This window comes from Halyomorpha halys, unplaced genomic scaffold (genome assembly GCF_000696795.3).
Source record: "Halyomorpha halys isolate HHAL.00 unplaced genomic scaffold, Hhal_1.1 Scaffold868.1, whole genome shotgun sequence".
NCBI classification, from domain to species: domain Eukaryota; kingdom Metazoa; phylum Arthropoda; class Insecta; order Hemiptera; family Pentatomidae; genus Halyomorpha; species Halyomorpha halys.
Window position 1 is genome coordinate 549,766 of NW_027108945.1, and position 20,593 is coordinate 570,358.

Below are 20,593 nucleotides of genomic sequence, written 5' to 3' on the forward strand. Positions count from 1 at the left end.
TTTTCATAAAATAAAAACCAAAGTTAGTACCAATTAGAAGTCCTAAATAAAACAAAATATCCCTCACTCCAAAAGTTTGACACCTTTAATTAGAAATAAATCGTGATTTCATGAGAATCTCTTGAGAATACCATTCTCATGAAAGATTTTTTCATTTGATTTCCGACTCACTTTCCTCTCTCTTCCTGGTCGTGATAGAGCTCTCTTTTGTCACCTGAGTTCGAGTGTCCTCTCGATCAAATAATATTCAAGGAATTGTTTGATTGTGATTCTAAACTGTCTAATGATAACTATTCCAATTACTAATCTCCTGATCTTTAATAATATTCAGTGTTATTGTTATCCATTATAGACCCTACGGAACTGAATACCCTTAGAAGACATTAGCATAGTCGACTCCTCCCCAGCCATCCACTAATTCCCTCGGTCGAGATCCCTAGAATTATTTTTCTTCATTAAGGGTCCCTTTTATGCGCCTCTTGAATAGCCTTGAATTATGTGCGGTCGTTATTATTATATTTTTCGCGGGATATTTAGCCTTTCCTTGGGGTGCTTATGCTCTCATTATTGTGATTTAGTGCCTTCTCATTGCATAATTCTTCAGGTTTATTATCCTCATGAAATGAACACTTCCTTTTTATGAAATGATTTTTACTAAATAACTATGATCCCCTTCGCCCTGTAATATTTACTTGTTGTTCTACTCACAATGGATATATGGGTTCGAGTCCAGTTACGTCTGTGGATTTTTTATGTTTTAGTGGAAGCATCACGTTTTATTAGTTTTATGAAGACGACTGAATTAAGAAGTTGTAGTTCAAGCACTGAAGCAAAATAGATTTGTGAGGGATTTTATAATTTCTATACAAACTTCACTAAGCTTTTATGAGAATTTAAAAGAGAAAATAGTTCCTACATTAAATTATTAAATTAAATACGTTATCGACCAAGGTTAAGTTTATATAGCTGACCAGTTCAAATAGTGAAATTAAGATTTCAATAGTTTGTGTATAATAATAAAATATTTTGTGTATACGTTTTCATTTATTTTTTATGTTTTCTATTCTCACCTTGCTTTTTGTTTATTATTTTAATAAAAAAACTATGCATTTTACTGTCTTAAAAATTAGAATTTAACAATATTAAATAAAATAAATTTAATTTAGAAACATTATTCCGAGTTTCTGTGTAATAGCTATAATATTTTACTCATCAATTTCGTCTAAGAAAGAGATGAAATTGAATGGATATTTATTTTTAATAATGAAACGTTGTAGTCAACCAAATGAACATCTCATCAAAATTTAAGTTTTAACGTTTTATGTAAATTCTATTAGTATGCTACCTTCTAGTTTCTCTACACGACTGTTTCACTCCATTATAACTGAGATAAAATTTACTAAATGTATAATATAATATGCAGTTGTAAATTTCAATAAAGATATTAAAACAAAAATAAAAATTTAAAATCTCAGAAAAAATCCTTTTATTAACCTTCCACCATTTCACAGTGGTTAGAATGACTGATTTGGATGAACAACATTATTTTTTTAGCATATTCTTTAGAAAATGTTATGCTAATAAAAATGTTTCGGTAAACGTAGGCACGCGAAAAATCAGTTGGTGGAGCTAAGATATGGTGGGAAAAAAAATCACGTCTCTTCTGATCTCTTAAAACAAAAATGTTTATGAAATCGCTAAAGAGACTCATATCAAACGAATACATTATTTTCAATCTAAAACATTATGAAATATCACTAATCCACCATGGTACGTTAATGGTACCATGGTACGTTAATAAAAAGACCTTACATACTGATTTAAAAATTCCAGTCACCGATTAAATTCGAACCAATTACAAACGTTTTCATGAAAATTTATTGGGACACTAAAATACGCTAAACCGACAAACAGCCACAACTCACAAGCTTGAGACTATAAGGATGAAGGAGGCCATAAACGAACATGGATGAGAGACCTACTTGCATGGAAAAGTAAGAAAAAGCAGAGAAGAGGTACCGCTGGGTGCCTTAAATGCCACCAGTTGTTTAATGTTGCATTCAGGAAAACTGTCGATTTTCATCCTTGTGTTTGACAGATGCGCATCTGAAAATAAAATAAAAAAAAGGTTTTTAAGATAACAAAAATAAAACTATCAATTTTCTGCATCTAAACAGTGGGAAAGGGTTGTAATTAATAAATAAAAGTCTATCGAATGAAATTTTATCGATTATATTTTCTGGTGTTGATTATATAATGTTTTTTTTGTTTTTTTTTGTAATTTGGCGCCAAGCTTCATATTACCACACGAGGTCCTAGGTCAATATAACTCTCCACCGATTTACTGACTTTTTTTTATTATAATTATGATTCAGATGAATATAATAAATCATTTTTTTTATAAAATTTCTTTGGATGTAAATAGTGTGTTTATTTCCAACCTTTTTTACTGACTTGTGGATTACAAATAATATTTAACTTTGCTAACTAATGTTTTTGTGCACATATAATTAAAATCAAACAAGCATTGTTTCGATATTCCACTGTTTTACACCCTGCATAAGGAGATGGTTTCGTCATTTTATTTTTTGTCTATTACCAAGGAATAAGATGCTTTGTGAGTTAGTGCATTTGTTTTGAAATAAAAATAAACATTTTTTTCCATTAATATTTCCTCTTCCATTGGTGTTAGCAAGTCACTCTTAAAATATGACTTTGAAATTTTAATCTTTAATAGCCAACACAGATATTGAAATTGATTGAACAAACCAGCTGAAGTCATGCTATTATCTCTTATGTTCATCTGCTATGCTTATTACATTTCCCGTGGTTCGTGGCGATACAAAGTGGAACGGTTGAAAATGCCCGAACTAATTATACAACAAATAAACTAATTATGCGAATGGAATTAACTTCGAATCCGGAGTGTGCCGCGAGTGATTAGCGTGTTACTTGCGTGACTCACGTGTTTCCTATTGCTATAAGAAGCGGAAATTGTTGATAATCTTTTTCGCGTGTGTATCTAAGTATATCGATATTACATATAATATGTGACACCAAACAACTGCGAGTTGAGGCATATTATATCACTTTAAAAGATACTTTTATTACTGATATTAAGGAAGGATAATAAGCATATATTTAAGTTGGCCTTTTATATACATCACACATTCTCAAGAATGTTTAAGTATTGTATAATTTATAAATAAAGTAATATATTTTATTACTTTTAATTTTTAACGGTATGGGTTGTTGTTACTCAGTAACAACTGGATAAAAGTTTGTTAATATCACTTAAAATTTGAAATATTATTTTTTTTTAAACAAAAGTAAACTTTGTAAAAATTGAAAGTTTAGATTATCATTGTATTTTATAGATTTCATGAATATTATCAAAATTTAACTGTTCGTATGTAAATACAAATAAATAAAATTATTTTTGAATTTGTGTTAATGGTTGAAATTAATATTAACTTATATATAAATAAACTCTATTAGCAACTTCTACGAAAACATTCTCTCTGAAAATCTACTTCCTCATCAGTCTTCCTTGTTTCATCAGGCGATCTCAATTCATTCTTGTTATCTACTTCATCTACCATTCCTTCCCACTTTTCCTAAATATTTTATTGTGATCAATTTATTTTTCTTGCATTTCTCCTACCGACCTGATTTCATCCTTAACAAAATCTCACACAAACCCAATAGGATTAGATGGAATACTCGTCAAACTTAAAAATAAAATCTTGGTGGTCCTTCTTTTTATTTCTAACGTTTCTCTCCAAAATTAGGATTTTCCTACTTCCAAGAAAAAGCCTCAGTCCAAAATTACCAGCCCTATATCTCCCAAAAACCAGCGCCGTCCTCTCCAATCTTTTCAAACTGGTTGAAAGAATCGTTTAATCACAAACATATATTTTCCTTGAAGAAACCCGATAATCTGAATTCACTCGACACTCTCCTATCAGGTTTCAGTTCCGGTTTTTCTACACAATATGCTCTGGTCAAAAATACTTTCGATACATACTGCTATGAAAAAAAAATATCTGTACTAATACTCCTGGACTTCTCTATAGGTTTTGATTCCCTGGACCATTCAATAATTACCGAATTAAAATCACTATCCTTATCAAACAGTTCCATTCTTCGACTGTAACCATTCCTTTTTAATGATGAACTCAAGCAGTTGTAATTTCTAATCTACCCCTATCCTTATTCCTTACTCTGTCCTGAGGAATAGCTTAGGTTTCGAATGTCCCTCCCCTCCTGTTCAATTCCTATATTTATGATCTTTATAATTCTATTCACTACTGTCCCTACCCATGTACGCTGACGCCTTCAAGCCTATATATCCTTCCCCCCTCTGAGTTATTCTTAGCAAAGACCTGGATAGGATCAATGCCTCGGTAAATTTTAAAAATTAAGACTGAACACTACGAAAACTCAGGCCATTATTATAGGTTCCCATTCCCTCCTCAGATTCTACGGTCCTGCTCTAATCGTTAATGCTGACCCTATCACTTTTAGCTACCCTGTTAAAAACGTGTTTCTGAATATTGACCAAACCCTATCCTGGAACCCTATTTTCGCCTCATATTGATGTATTAGTACACATAATCTATTTCGGGGTTCTGCCACCTACTCCCACAGCCCAAACTTAAGCTCTTTGTATCCTCACTTATTTTCCCCCACTTTGACTAATGTTATAACTACAGTCCGGAGGCCATTCGATTTAACAGGAGAGCAGATTGAAGCGGTGAATTAAAGTCTCTCACTTTAACCGTAGGCAATATTTTCTCAGATGTTTCTCAGCACCCTTTCTATATCCATAGTCTCCTCTATTTCAAATCCTCTATCCACTACCAGGAAACAAGATTCCCTCTTGTACTCACCATTCCTATATATTTCTTTCCATCGAACCGAAACAAAGTTCCTTTTTAGCCTGCTCCAATGCCTTCTGGATTTCATTCCCTCCAAATATCCGACATGATTCTTCCCTATCTTTGTTTAAGTTCCTTCTTTTGCAATACCTTTTTACATTCCTAATCGATGCTCTCCAACCATAACACCGTAATAGAATTAGGATCAGAAGTTAATTTTTTTCTTTTATATGAATCGGTTATTTTCTCTTCTATTTAACTTTAGGACTTTGGATTTTTTTAATGGAATAAGTATTTATTTTATTTGCTTACAGTTGTGATATCTTTACGATTATATAATATTATCCGAAGCCAATAATATTTTAATAAGATTTTTTCTCTATTCTGTTCTTTTGTCCTACTTTTATTTTTATTTTAGAATAAGAATTGAGTTTGTTTCTTATTTTATTTCCTTTTTCTTGTTTACCAATTTTATACTCATTTGCTTTTTGACATTGTATAGATATCATTAGAAGTTGATAATTTTTATACATATGAACAGATAAACGCCTTTTAATTTTGACTGAGGATAAGAATTTGTTTTATTTTGTTTACAAATTTTATAATTGTTTATTTTGTACATTATGTATAAATAAGTTATTTTTATTTTTACTTTCATCTTAGATTGTTTAGCATGTTCGTGTTATTCTGTTAGAATTATAAGTTATTCTGAAGAGACTCTGTTCAGAATAAAATTGATTTTCTATTCTATTCTAAACAGTTAATAATCCTCCTAGTTTTAGAGCTTAAAATGGATCAATGTCACAATGATTTAATTTCCAATTTAATAACCATATTAATACAACAGATTTATCCAAAACTTTGAAGCAGTTTGACGTTGAAGTTTAATTTACCTATTAATTAAAGACCAATCCGACAGTAAACTTAAATACTATCGATATAATATAGATCGTATACTATAGTACAATGTATATAAATGGTTATCAAATATTATATTGACCTATTGTGTTCTGCTAACCCATTTGTTTTCCATTTAATCAGCTATTTTAGGAACTAACCATCATCTCAAGTGAAAAGTTGTTTTGATATCTACTACTAGTTCATTCCGTACGGTTTTGTTTTTCAACTCTAGGTGGGAGATTGTACTTCCCGATTCAATTTGTCTGCTGTTCCTGCACGAAGCTAAACTTTGCGATCACGTCCGTTATCGTCAACATTCTGCTGATATTCACATTTTTTTTTTTTTTTTTTAAATAGTGCTGAGCTCTCTTTTTTGATCTCCATGTCATTTCTGTTCCGGTTTATAATGAATGAATGTCATATCGTGTGCGAAAAAACCTTCCTGTTGATAACATTTTTTCAGCGTTGTGTTATTGTTTCTGAATCTGTCAACTTTTTGAATTCCATTTTCGTTTTGCTTTAAAGTATCAAATCATGTTGCAATTACAATGCAGCGATATTAGTTATGGTATGACCTAGAGATTGGACATTAATTAATAATTATTTATTTTTATTTTAGTTGTTATTTATTTATTAAATTAATTTAATATTTAACAACTACTTAGATCATATTGAGAAGTAATAGTCATTAAAATACAAGGTTATTTATTGTGTTCCTAAGGGGTATTTTTTTATTATCTAAATACTAGTTAATGAACAAATTAACTTATACAAAAGACCTAACTTAAGTGAATTCCAACCGGTAGGTCCGAATCTTTCTTTAATAATGAAACTAAACTAACTCGAAACGTTGAAATTAGCTACTTTTTTTTAATAAAAGAATAGAAGGAATTGGAGTTAGAATAGAATAAGCCATATGGTGTAAGTTGATTAGTAAATCAGTTATAAAAATTCCAGGATTTTTATTTAATGTTTTATATGGTTCATATTCTCGAATATTAAGGAAACATTTATCGGAACTATGGTGTTGGACAAACTATCACAATTAATAGTTTTGTAAAAGAAATATTGAAGAAACGAAGGAACATTATGTACATATTTCTAAGTTTCTTCTAAATTAAGACATTCTTGTCTCAACCCTTTATATTGTAAATATTAAATTTAGCTTTTATGCAACGGTCAGAATTGGAATTCGATATTTTAACTTCCAATTAAAACTCATTGTTTTGTACATAGCCAATGTCTATGAATAAAGGTGTGATCGGATTACCAAACTTACAGGAAGGTCTTTGGAATATTCCCTGAAGTTCACCCTTTTTCTAAAAATATTTTAGAATACTGGCCTCTCTAAATAGAATTTTTCAGACTGTCGAATTTCATAACTTTACGGTTTTCAAATTGGTAGGGCAGGGATAACATATCCTCCTCCACTCTCCCTTTCCTCTTCCCATAGAAGCTTTCCGTTCATATTCTCTCTAACGGGCAATTTCCTTGACTTGAAACCTGGAATTAAACAATTGAACGACAGATGGTACGTCAAAAATCAGTAATCATAGGTAAGCTGTGATATAGGTGAGCTTTCCAAATTATAAAGTTTACAAGTTGCTGCTCAACATTTTGCTATCCATATACCTTGGTCCAAGGTCAACTTAAATTCACTTGCGAAGAAAAAATGGGGGACTGAAGTCTATCAAATTATTGACAAACACGAACTTTGCATATAAAAGAGATTTAAACTACAAAACAGATTAATGTATAAGCAATGGTATATTAGATATAATTTCAATATTTTCATTTTTTAACTTTCTTCTACATAGATGAACTTATATATTCCTGTAAAAATTATTTTTTGAATATTTATGTTATATTTACTTTTAACGAGCTTGAGAAAGACTAATTCAGTTAAAACACAAGAACGTATACAATATGTAATGAACGGTCGGTTTTGTATACATTTTTTTTAAAAAGAATTTTTCAATTATATATTTAAAGGATGCTTGATATAAATTACATAAAGATATAATTGGTATATATAAAATATAATGACTACAGATAGAGAAGGGAGAGCAATCAGTTTGCAATCAGCGGGGAGCAGTGAATCGAGTTAGTTCCGATAAATGAGCGGGGAGCCTCGGATCGAAGCGAATATTCGCCTTAATGGCGGCGAGGTATGCACTGCCTGCCTCACATAGGTTGTAATTGCATTCCCACTGCCTCCTGTATTGTGCCATCTGGAAAACTGTGTCCAGGTAGCTCTGTGGTACCAGAATATTTTTGTACGCTTTAAAATGCTTAAACAAACTATGTTCAAAGAAAACTATAAATAATGTTAGATTTTTTTTTCATTATATTTTTCTAATAATCTTAGATAAGTCTAAAAATGTCTATAAATATAATTGACTAATCTTCATATTTAACTGATATTACGGATCAGCCGCTTACATCAGTAGAAAATAGTTGAATGAATTCATTATGTACATAAATTATAATTATGAAACCGTAGAAGATAAATTAAACATTTATTTGGATCTGTATTTTGTTAAGAAGCTAGCATGTTATTTCGCTTTCACTAAATTGAAACCTGAAAGTAAAAAAATTATAAGGCTTCTTGTCTACGATTACCTAGTAGAAAGAAGGATGGTGGCAGTATATTCTTTCCGGAGAAAGATGGATTGAGACGGCTACACAAATGGAAATAACATAACCTGAACCCCACTAATTATTTTTAGAGTTTTATACTTTGCATGGAATATATTAGGAATGTAAAATTCTTCAATTATTCGGCTATAATGCTTTGTGTTCAGTGGCTTTCAAAGTCAGTGATCCAGTTTTGATAGTTATAGCTCAGAGATTTCCTGTATTTCTATTTTTCCCTCCCCTATTGGGAAGATAAGGTTTGGTTGAAGTCCTCCAGCTGAGTGGAAATCTAGTATATAACTGTTTATGTTGTCTATTTCACCTTATTTGTTTTTCTTATTTTAATTATATTTTTTGTACTACGGTATGAATGAACACCATTATCATTACTTTCCATTCTTGAGACAAACTGTCATACATAAAAATAAAAACATTTGGAAGGTTTAACTGCGAAAGGAAAGTTTCAATATTAAGCTTACAATATAAAAGGAATAAACTAATGGATAAATCTCAAAGGGTCGAAGAGAGATATATGAGATTTATTTAATCAAATTAGAACAATCTAATCCTAAGAATTGTAAATTAAATATACAATTTTTAAATATTTTCTTATAAAATAGAAAGATTATATATATTTTTTTCAACTTGGATCCTATTTCATAATGAGAGCTAAAAGTAGTACAAGAGCCGAGAAGAAAAAAAGGTAGTTATCTCACCCGATTTTTGATTACTCTAATGAAAATAATGTATAATTTCTAATCAAAACTGATGAGTCTGCCAAGTATAGGTAGGGGGAATAAAAAGTGGAGGCTGTTTCAAAACCTTAAAAAAAACACTAATTTTTCATTCGGAGCTCTATATCTTAAAAACTACCAACAACACTAGAAAACCTAAGAGAACATTATTTAAAGAAGAGTAAATTTGCTGAAATATTAGCCCTAAAAGAGCTATTTACGTCCAATAGTTCTCGAGATATAACTTTTTAAAAAGCAAAATTTCTTAAAAATCTACTGAAAGATTAGTAGTTAGTTAATTTAATTTGATAATTCTATATCTCAGGAACTATGTGACGTACAGATGTCTATTAGCACTCAAATTAAAGCTAGTTTAATGGACTATAAAGAAGTTTATGACCTTTACCTTCGTAGGAATAGTAGTTTTCATGATATTTGCTAAAATAAATTGGTTTATTGTTGTTCGGAAAATAAGTTTGATTTATGAAAAACTTCATTTCAGGAACCATTGGACGTAAAGATGTCTGCCAGCGCTCAAATTAAAGCTAGTTAAATTGACTACAAAATAGTCAATTATGTTTATGTTTGTAGGAGTAGTAGTTTTTATGATATTTGACAAAATAAACTCACAAAATGTTAATTTCTAGTTGTTCGCATAAAGTGATGGATTTTTGAAAAATATATCTCTAGATCCATAAGACGCACATATGTCTGCCAACACTCAAAATAAAGGAAATTTAACTTACTATAAAGTACTTTATGACACTTATCTTCGTAGAGGTAGTAGTTTTTATGATATTCACATATGAATATGAATTTGGCAAATGAAAATTTGTACGAAAAATAAATAATAACAAAAAATAAATCAATTTATTTTAGCAAATTTCATGTAAACTATTACTCCTACGAAGATAAACATCATAAAATACATTATAGCTCATTAAACTAGCTTTAATTTGAGTGCTAATAAACATCTTGGACAAATGGTTTTTGAGATATAAATTTTTCAAAATAAATTCACTAACTACTGATCTGTCAGTACGTCCCAAACAACATTTTTATGAAACGTTGCTTTTCATTAAAAAGCCATATCTCGAAAACTATTCAACATAAATAACTTTTTTAGGGCTCATATTTTAGCAAATTTACTCTTCTTTAAATGACGTTCTCTTAGGTTTTCTTGTGTCATTCCTACTTTTTAAGATATAGAGCTCCGAATCAAAAATTAGCTTTTTTTATCACTTTGATACAGCCGCCATTTTTCATTCCCCCTACTTATACTTGGCGGACTCATGAATTTTGACTATTAATTATACATACTTTTCATTAATGTAATCAAAAATTGGGGTAAGATAACTGCCTTTTTTCTCCTCTTGGGCTCTTGTACTATAATACAAGTATACAAACTACAAAGTACAAGTACTTTGGTTTCATAATGGTTAACAGTAAAAAAATTACAATATGGCATTGTAAAAGTTAGGGAAACTAAAAGCAGTATTTCGTACTTCGTTATGAAACAGGCCTATGTTGTTACAGATAAAACCACAGATGAAAATGAAATATTCTGGTGATACTTCGCTGTCTTTCAGATACATTTTATATTATAGAAAATTGTATGATAATGTTTAGTTTAAAACTACACAAAAATACGAATTTCATTTTGTAATTTAAAAATAATAAAACATTCCTATGAGAAATGTGTCTGAAGAGCTGCATAAAATCAGAAAATCACGATCTCTGAAAATAAAAATGAATTATTCTTAACTATTTTAATATGTTTGGGCAAAATATTTAAATAAAAAAGGATTTAGGAAATATGAAGATAAAATATTGATGAATAGTGTATTTATTAAATATTGTATATTAAAAGTATATATAATAAAAACTAAAATTTTACATGCTGTGATTTTTATAAAGCAATATTTTTTAGTTTATATGTTAGTTACTAACAGATGTAATTATTTTTGTTGCAGATCCGTACCAGATGTTCGGGCCGACGAGCAGCCGACTGGCCAGCTCAGGTAAGACGATTAGCATATAGCAGGGCAGGACGTTCATAAATATGCACCGCTCTTGTTTAACCAACCCGCACAACTCTTTAATTGCGACGTTCGTTAACTGTCCTTTCTGTTTGCATGTCTCGTTATGTATACAGGCTACATGCACCGGGCCTGCGTCATTGACACAAATAAGAAGCGAGCAAATGCATCAAATACTTTTTAGAAATCGTATAAATCTATTACCCGATTTAGGCGGTTCTCATTCCCTGAATGCTGATAGCTCTAAAAATTTTATAATGTTATACTTCATTATATATTATAATTATTAAATATAATAGGATTTATTAGTTATAAAACATATTCGAAGAATAGTTTATTTCAGTAGGTCTGAAGTCAAATATGTATACTGTTTGGATTTTCGATATTTAACAAAAATAAATGGAACCTGTTGAAGCATGTTTATCTATGGAAGAAACGCAAATTGACAGCTGTGATTTATCTAAAGCATTAATTTGTTTCTTCATCTTCAGAGCTGAGTCGTCTTTCTGCCGAATATTATTTAATTTTTGGGAATAGGTGAATTTAAGGTGTGTTACAATGTTCCACGATTGTGGCGGTCCCAGTAGTCATGAAGTTGACCAATAATTGCCATTATTTGATCCTTTTACCGTGTTTTTAAAAATTTTTTTTTTATTTTATACCTATTGGAGTCACAATTAACGTGTTTCATTAATAGTCCAATATTAGAGAAAAGTAAAATTAAAAAAAAAAAATCCAGTTCTTTTGGATGGATTTTCTAACTTACAGGAGGTTTGAGGAGTATGTTCTGAAAGGCCTTTTTGAAAGACTGATCTCTCTAAATAGGGTTTATCAGCAATTTTAACTATACTAACGTCTTTGAATTATCTTTTACCACAATTTTCAAGTTAGAAGAAGGTTGGTTATCAATGTTCTCAACGGGTTTTCAAATCACTCCTCCCTCAATCACCACGTAACGACATCTCTGAACCAAAGTGGCGAGTGTTTAGCTACACTGATGTTTAACTCTTAAAAAGTTTTATTTTATATTGTCGTACCGATAAAAAAAAAAAAATGTGTACATCATTCTTGGGACATAATAATTCAGAAAATATATTCAATAAAACGATGACTGAGACGAGGTTTATCCAGAATGATGCGTCGGTTTACTCTTTAAAATATATAAAAATCGTGCTGGTGATATTTTAAACCTTATGAGATATACCACTTACTGTAACTGTTCCTTAACCCCTTAGCTTGTACGCTTGAGCGCGCTAAACAGGCGAAACTGTGCACACACGGACTAATTCGAGAGGCGTTGTATTTTATGCTGCTATATTTTTTCACACTCGAATAGAGAAGAGAATTTAAAATAACAATCATTTATTCTGTGCAATAACACTGTTTATACAACTAAACTAGCCGACGTTTACATAAAGAGCTAGGTATTATGACCAATATTGAAAATTAAAATTAAAATTTTGATTTTTTTTTTGTGCCAAGACAATGTTCTAAAATGTGTTTTTGCATAAAAAAAAATTTGATTTTTTCTTAAATTTCTTTTTAAAAAAAACTGCGTTAAGGGGTTAACTATTTTTGGAAAAGTGCTACATCCTGGTATACAACTAGAGCCAGTTCTACCTAATAGGCTACCTGTGGGTACACGATGTTAGGAGAGAACATACTAAATATTTATATATAATTTTATTTCCTCTATATTAACAATGCCTTATTAATCCAGTTATAATGACCCCCTTTAATTTTAACCTTTCGTAAGTAAAGAATAGAAATTAGTTCTTTACCTTTTTTTTGTACATATCTCTTTTATTCCTATGAGCTTCCTGCAACCTTCGGTTAAAATAAAGCATGAAAGTTCCTTTGATAAAATGATTGTTTTTTTTTTTTCAATTTTTCGCAGTCTCTAAAATTATTCTTAATAATTTCCTAACATACTCACCTTTCCGTATCTACTTAAAAAATATATCCACAAATGTTTTGTGAAATTATTGATAATGAACAAAACACCTCTTTTATCTTGTTTCTGAATGTTTGCTTAGCGGTCACTAATCTTCCATTTTAAACCTTCAAAAATATAAACAAATATAAACCAGAGTTTTTCTTGTTGTTGTTATTTTTTTACAAAATAAGACCACACACAGTTGCAATCGAACGCAGCTGAAATTTGTTTTAATATTTCATAAGGAGTATTGTGCACCGGCGGTCGGCTGCGTTCCAAAGATATCTACCAAGAAAATATTTTTGAAATGATATTTTTATACATATTCGAGATATATTTACTAGCTTAAAAAATATATATATATTTGCGTTGGATATCTTCAAGTATAATTGTTGTATAATAATAATGTTGGTAATTATTCCTCAAAAATTAAACGTTACTCCTTGATTGGATTTATAAGGCTTGTTACAAATGTAAAAAAAATAATATTTCAGATTAAATTAGTAAAATGTTTTAGGCAATTAGTACATCTATAATTTGTAACAACAACAAACACAAACAAAACAAAAAACCTATTGCAATACCTCGAAAAAATATTGTTTTTTTTGCCGGTTAAACTTAATGCAATCCACGCATTAAAGGTTTGATGTAAACTTCAGATATCAACTCGTAAATGTGGCAGCATATTTCATTGCTTAAGTATTTAACTGTAACTACCTTCATGCCCTACTTATTATAAAATAACCAAAAATAGGCACTATACTACAATATTAACATGTTTTAGTAATGTTATATTTAAAAAAAAAAATCAGACTTTTTATACTTTTCATAAATTAAGTAATTCAATCAAAATACATTAAATGAATTAAAACAAAAATAAAATGTTAAATTATTTGCATATTTATATACTTTTTTGTTATCTAGTTTGTCATGTCAAACAACTTTGCTTAATTTATCGTTGGGATCATGATTCGCTACCGTGTTTACTATCGTAATAACTAAGTGTTTTGAAATATTAAAATTAAATTAAGTTATTCGGATTTCCATAACAGGGATTTAGCGTGACTCCGAGGCAACGACCCCGAGCGCAGAGTGAATTTGTGAAGCCGATTTATCCCGCCTCTATTTTTCCCGCTCAAATGGAAGAGTCGTTAGATAACCAGCATTGCGATCTTATCCAGATGACGGATGGGAATAAAAAAAAAAAAAATAATAAAATCAAAATCCCAATAAATAATGGGTTTCAATTTTGGGATAGGAATTAAAAAAGCTGAGCCGGGCTGGTGTATTGTGAGCCCTGTCGGGGATGGAAATGTCAAAAAGCCAGTTAAAAATGAAATAGGGGCTCTGACCAGGGGGTGGCTGGGGTAATAGAGAACACACCTGCAACCATCCCTCATATTTTTTGTTTTTATTTTTATTCTCAACACCCAGTCGACAATTCATCTGTGCCTGTTCTCTTTTATTTGGATTAATGAACAGCAGATCTACATTAGATACTACCGGAATACAAAGCTACGCTGGCTCGTATTTCAACAATATCGGGTTTTCGGCGGCCTGTCGTTTGCAGATAAACTGAATGCAGGGGGTAATAAATCTTTACAATAATCTAATTGGTTCATACCAGTTTAGAAATATAATCTGTTATTACTATTATAATTTTTTGCAATTAATCCGTTTAATTTTATATAAACGTTTTTTCGAGAGGAATTGTCAGTAATCGAGGGAGAGATCGTTATTTGAAAACTATAACATATAGTTTAATACCACTAACTTCACCTTCCTATCTGAATCCTTATAGATTTATATTTGTATTAGTGATTTTCCAAGTAAACCACGTTTTCCCTCCTTAAAAAAACTTAACGTTTCTGCTGAGGGGTGATACAGACCACCCACTGTCGTTTTGAATAGTATTATCTTTTTCTAAAAAAAAATATTTATTTAACAAAAACTTTTAAGGAATGACATTGGTTGAAATAATAAGGGAATTGGAAAATTAGATTGTATGAAATGCTTAAATAGCTATCCATTGAAATATCATTTAATTTGAAGAGATGGTCAATATGGTGGGAATCGAACCCACAACGTTCTGAATCAGGCACTCGGGGATCTTCACTCTAAAGTGCTCATCCATCAAACTGTTCCTTTACTATTTCGATTCCTAAGATTCAATAAGTAATTCTTATTTTCAGTACTTTTCACGTATTTCACGTACTTAACTCGTAACGTCCCTTGAAAATTCTTTGGAACTGTTTTACTTAGTAATATTTATTTAAGTCGATAATAAACTATGTGGTGTATATTTTATTGTGTGCTATTGTACATAATAAAAATATAGATTAAATAATTTATACATTATTTCCTCTCATTAACTTATGCATTAATAATAGAACAATGGGTTTGTTTCCTTATTTAAAATTCCAAAGGAAATGGGTGACCCAACCATGACCCCCTCAAGATGAGCACAAAGGACATTAACAGTTATTGTTATAAGAGACTATTGATTATAATAGCTATCAAATGGGCCAATAATAAGGCATCGGGGAAGGGGAGAGAGAGGGGATGTGACTCAGGGCTATTTGCCTCTTCCGAGCGATCTACCCTGAAGGCTCTCTAATCCGTGGAGCCACTCTCTTGTTAGGGTCGCTGCCTTCTTTCACATTTCATCCTTCATTGGCTACAAAAAGTGTCGCCACTCTCTGCCAAAACTCTCTGTCAGGTCTTGTTAGCTCCTCAGATTTATGTGTGAAAATATCGGCTTTAGGGGTCAAAGGGACCATCAACTTCAAACTAGCTAAATATGAAGTTACCAGCATTATCTATTTTTAATCATTTTTCACCTCCAAATTTGAGGCCGCTGCTGGTGATTTTGTCACCTTAACAAGTATTTTCACCTTAAGGCGTCACCTTAGCAAACTCGAAACAGCAGCGGTGTCGGATCGATTCAGGGCTGGAAGAGATGAACATTATTTCGTTGCAGTCCTACGGAAAGTAAACTGGATCTTTCCACTCTGGTTAGAATAAAGTTGTAACTTGTAGTGTTACTCTCCCCTCTCTATTTTAGAATTATATAACAGGAAAAGAAAATGGGCTTTAGTGCCTTAGAGTAAACACAAAATTTTTAAATTAATAATAATAAAACATCATAAAGGTGTTCTACAACAATAATAAAATGGAAAAAAGTGAAACAATATTAATTCACAAAAATGCCAAAAGAAAATAACGTTCACATAAGTTCAAAGTTAAAATGGATATTATAAACATATTTTGTGTTAATGTAAAAAAAAAAATCATATTTAAGAGATTTATATGAATATTAGAAACCTCAAACGTAAAATTAAAAAGATAACAAAATATAAATTCTCCAATAAACCATAAAGTATCCTCTGATTGGAATTAATAAAAATGATATAATGATGATTCAAAAAATGATCAAACAATGTTTTATTTATATTTTATTAGATTCTAAATTACAGAATATAACCAAAATGACTGTGGTCTCAATTTGTCACATAATTATTTTTACCATCTCTTGTTTTGGTTAGACTTATGACTTATCTGATTTATAAGGTTGTTTCCAAATATTTAGTCACTATGACATATGCGGTCACTTAAATCACCGATTCATTTATTCTGTTGGGAACTATTGTATTGTAGTTAGTTATACAATTAAAAATTTAAGACCTAGTTGTAGTTACATGGTTCGATAAAGTTTTAACCGGACTTAATGTTATTAAATTTGATCAGAAGATATATAGTTTGTTCATTTAGTTTCCATTTTTACTCAGTAAGAAAGTGTGAATAAGTAGAAGAATATTCCAACATTCCAAGGAACCTTTATTTCCTCTTAAATTTTTTTTCTCTCAATCCTTGTATTTTTTTTTTTTTCCGGCCAAGACTCCCATTGGAGTCCTATACTGCCTAACCATGGTTGGGGGTCAAAGTTCTTCATTTTATGGGACCGCCACGCAATGAAAAAAGTCGACGTCCCAGGCCGGATTCGAACCGGCACCGCCAATAAACATCAAATTGGTAAGACTGTGTCTTAACCACTGAGCTATGGGCGGCCCCAATCCTTGTATTATCCAGAAACATTAATTTCATCTCGTGTACAAACGTGTTGAATAAAAATAAACGCAGAAATAGCGGTTTTTAAGACTATTGGTATATTTTTTTTACCATATTTATTTTGAGAACCAGTTCTTTACTGAATGTTATCCACATTTGTAGTAGATAATTGTTAATACATCTTCACCAAACAGTACCGAATCTTCAATGCAACCTAACTCCATTATTTTACTAGAGTTAAACCTTTTTCAGTAAGAAATACTTTTTTTATGCTTATGCTAATTTGAATGAAACTAGGACGAGACAACCTAAATGAACCTCAAACATATCATGATGATGGTAATTTATTCGGACTTTATTAAATGTTTCATAGCTTACTAATTAAACCAACTGAGTTAGGATATTTATTATTTCGAACCTTTGTCTATTTACTAACTTTAATTTCTAGTAAGGTGGCAACTAATTGAAAATTGAAGGAGTGAGAGTGTGATGTTACATTCTCTCCAGGAAAAATAGGGATTTAGACTTTGAATAATATTTTGAATACTCCTTTCAATATAGCACTTTTATTTTTCTAAACCTTAAATTATGATAGTGTTCAGAATTTAAGAACTGGATTTTCCAGTCTAAAACGGGAGAAAAAATTATTAAATTTTAGTTTCATGAAATTTATAGGTATGTTACATAACACTTTCATCCACTCGTATCTTCAATTTACTCGTATCTATTATTTATTTCAAATAAATCTGTTATCTTCAATTGAACTTGTGGTAACAATTGACAATTGAGTTTTTGAAGAAATTGTGTTTTAATTGTTATTTTCTTTAAACTATAATTTTTTTTACCATCAATATTCATCATGATCTTAAGGACTTATGTGTTATCCTCAGGTTCTGGTCAGATCCAGCTGTGGCAGTTCCTCCTGGAGCTCCTATCGGACTCAAGCAACGCCAATTGCATCACCTGGGAGGGCACCAACGGAGAGTTCAAACTCACCGATCCGGACGAAGTTGCACGCCGTTGGGGAGAACGCAAATCAAAGCCCAACATGAACTACGACAAGCTGAGCAGGGCACTAAGGTATGTCACCTTATTATAATTACCAGGATTTACTGAAGCTATTTTTTCTTTCATGAATAGGTATCGTATAAGTTAAAATCCGGTTCGGTGCTCGAATCACACAACTTCCAATTATCGATCATAATGATAGCAGACATTAATCCTTACTCGTTTCAAAACAGCAATATATTAAGGTGGAAATACTTCGCCTTACTACATATAAAATGCAAAATTCTGGCTATTTCCATAGGAACCATGGAAACACGAAAACATTAAAAATTTCATTTATGCGTTTTTTGTTAATACACCTTATCTTATATATTAATTTTTAGCATTCCTGTTGTATGCTATACCTCTGTATTACTCCCCTTATACCTTGAAATTTATTTTAAATCTTGGAAAATATTTCTCATTTTTCCCCTATAATTAACTATTAAATTATTTTATAGTTTATATTATCCTATTTGTTATTGCTATTAACTATGAGAGGTGGTTGATTAGCTCAAAAAAACACAATTAATGATACTTTAGAAGAAGACATTTTGATTAGTCTGCATGTAAGCCCTGCCAGGCTATTTTAATGAGAATAGGACCTGCCTGACATTAAAAGCCATTTAATTAAACATTGATATAATAAATTTAATCTAATGATAATGATGACATAATGATATAAAATAAAAAAATATTCATATAATGACATAAAACAGTAAATACTGAATATGGAAAAATAAAAGTGAACAGAAAATGTAAGTTCTTGAGGGAAATAATTTGTCACAGTTGTTATGAGAAAGAGAGCATCCGATAGAAAACCACCAAATTAGAAAATTCAAGTTTTCAAAAAAGTGAAATTTACAATAAGAAGAACTTCTCCTCCAATGCAAAGGCATTACAACGTTGTGATAAGGCCTGTTATTTTATACGCGGTGGAGACCACATGCTTACCAAACTTGGAAGAGTTGCTAAAAATAGATAGAGGGATCTTAAGAAAAATCTATGGGCCCAGAAAACCGAGATGAGATTCAGAAAGCTGATGTTCTATGGGCACATGAAAAGGATGAAGGAGGAAAGATTGAACAAGGAGATCTCTAACAAAATTTTTAGCTACAAAAACATGGGAGGATACACGAGGCTAATGAGAGAGGAATTAAAGAGACTTAAAAATTCAGATACCGAATATCTAGGTAGAGATACGTATAGGAAAACATTGAAAAATCTCACCAATATTGGAAGAGGAAAAAAAAAAGGGGTACGAAGTGGTCCGAATAAAAGAAAGAAAAGCAGTCGAGAATCATGGAACTGCGATGGGAAGAAAGAAAATCAAGACTCCCAAAGAACCCAAACCATTGATATGCACGCGATCCTTAGTGGCCGATACATGATAAAAAAAAAATAATAATCAGAATCATTAGAGCCGTTTTTCGAGGAAAATACATACATTTTTAAAAACATATGATATCATGTATTGGCACTTCCGGCAAGTCGATTTCAGCGAAAACGTAACATTCTACATTACTTTAAATATGTATTTTCTGTTTAAAAATGTTTAATGAAAAATTATACTTCCAATGATGATTTGTTGTTTATTGCCAGAATACATGACAGAATAAACAATTAAGTTTATGAATTTTTCCATATTCATTGATAAAAATTTCAAATGACGCTGAATTAAAACTTTTACTACTCAAAATAAAAAAAAAAAGTACTAGTTTCGAATCAAAGAGTTTTAAAATCTAAGAAAATAAGTAAGCTTAAGTCTTAATGAAGATGATGACATTGTGTACACGAAAAGTTGAAGAGGAGCCTAAGGAAGTGAATACCAAACAAACATTCAGAGACCAAAGCTTAAGAAGCCTGGTTGCAGAAGACAACAAAGTAGATAGCGAAATAAAGGCCAAGATGGCAGCAGGAATTAGATGTTATTTCTCACGGCAAAAAAATTTGCTAACTTACTAAAAAAAGTTTAGAGCTCTCTCTAAAAGAATGAAAGTGGTCATCTACTAAACCATCATAAGGCCAGTAGAGTAATCTGTGGTTGTGAAACATGGCTCTTACAAGAACAGAAAATTTCGTAGAATGAGATTTTGAGAAGAAGAAGGAATGAGGACCTGATGGATCTGTTTGAGGAACCCAACATTGTGGCTTTAGTGATTATAATACACTATGAATAAGATGGACATGACACGTTGAGAGGATGCCCGAAGAAAGGATACAAACAAATTTGATATATGGGACACCATATAGAAAACAGTTGTCTCTTAGACTTCGTACAGTGAGGATCGCGGTCTCCCTTTGACGATAAACAATAGACCTATTGTTTGCCACATCTCGGCTCAGGACTGT

General features: G+C 31.0%; 1 protein-coding gene across 2 annotated transcripts in view; it reads left to right on the forward strand.

Annotated features, from left to right (window-relative positions):
* The window catches only part of Ets65A (DNA-binding protein D-ETS-3), a 168,292-nt gene that overhangs the window by 118,823 nt on the left and 28,876 nt on the right, over positions 1-20,593 (forward strand). For both annotated transcript variants that reach the window (XM_014430238.2, XM_014430239.2), the window contains 2 exons: positions 11,125-11,172; positions 18,085-18,274. In XM_014430238.2, the coding sequence (XP_014285724.1) occupies positions 11,125-11,172; positions 18,085-18,274 (238 nt within the window). The remainder of the gene's footprint in view (positions 1-11,124; positions 11,173-18,084; positions 18,275-20,593) is intronic.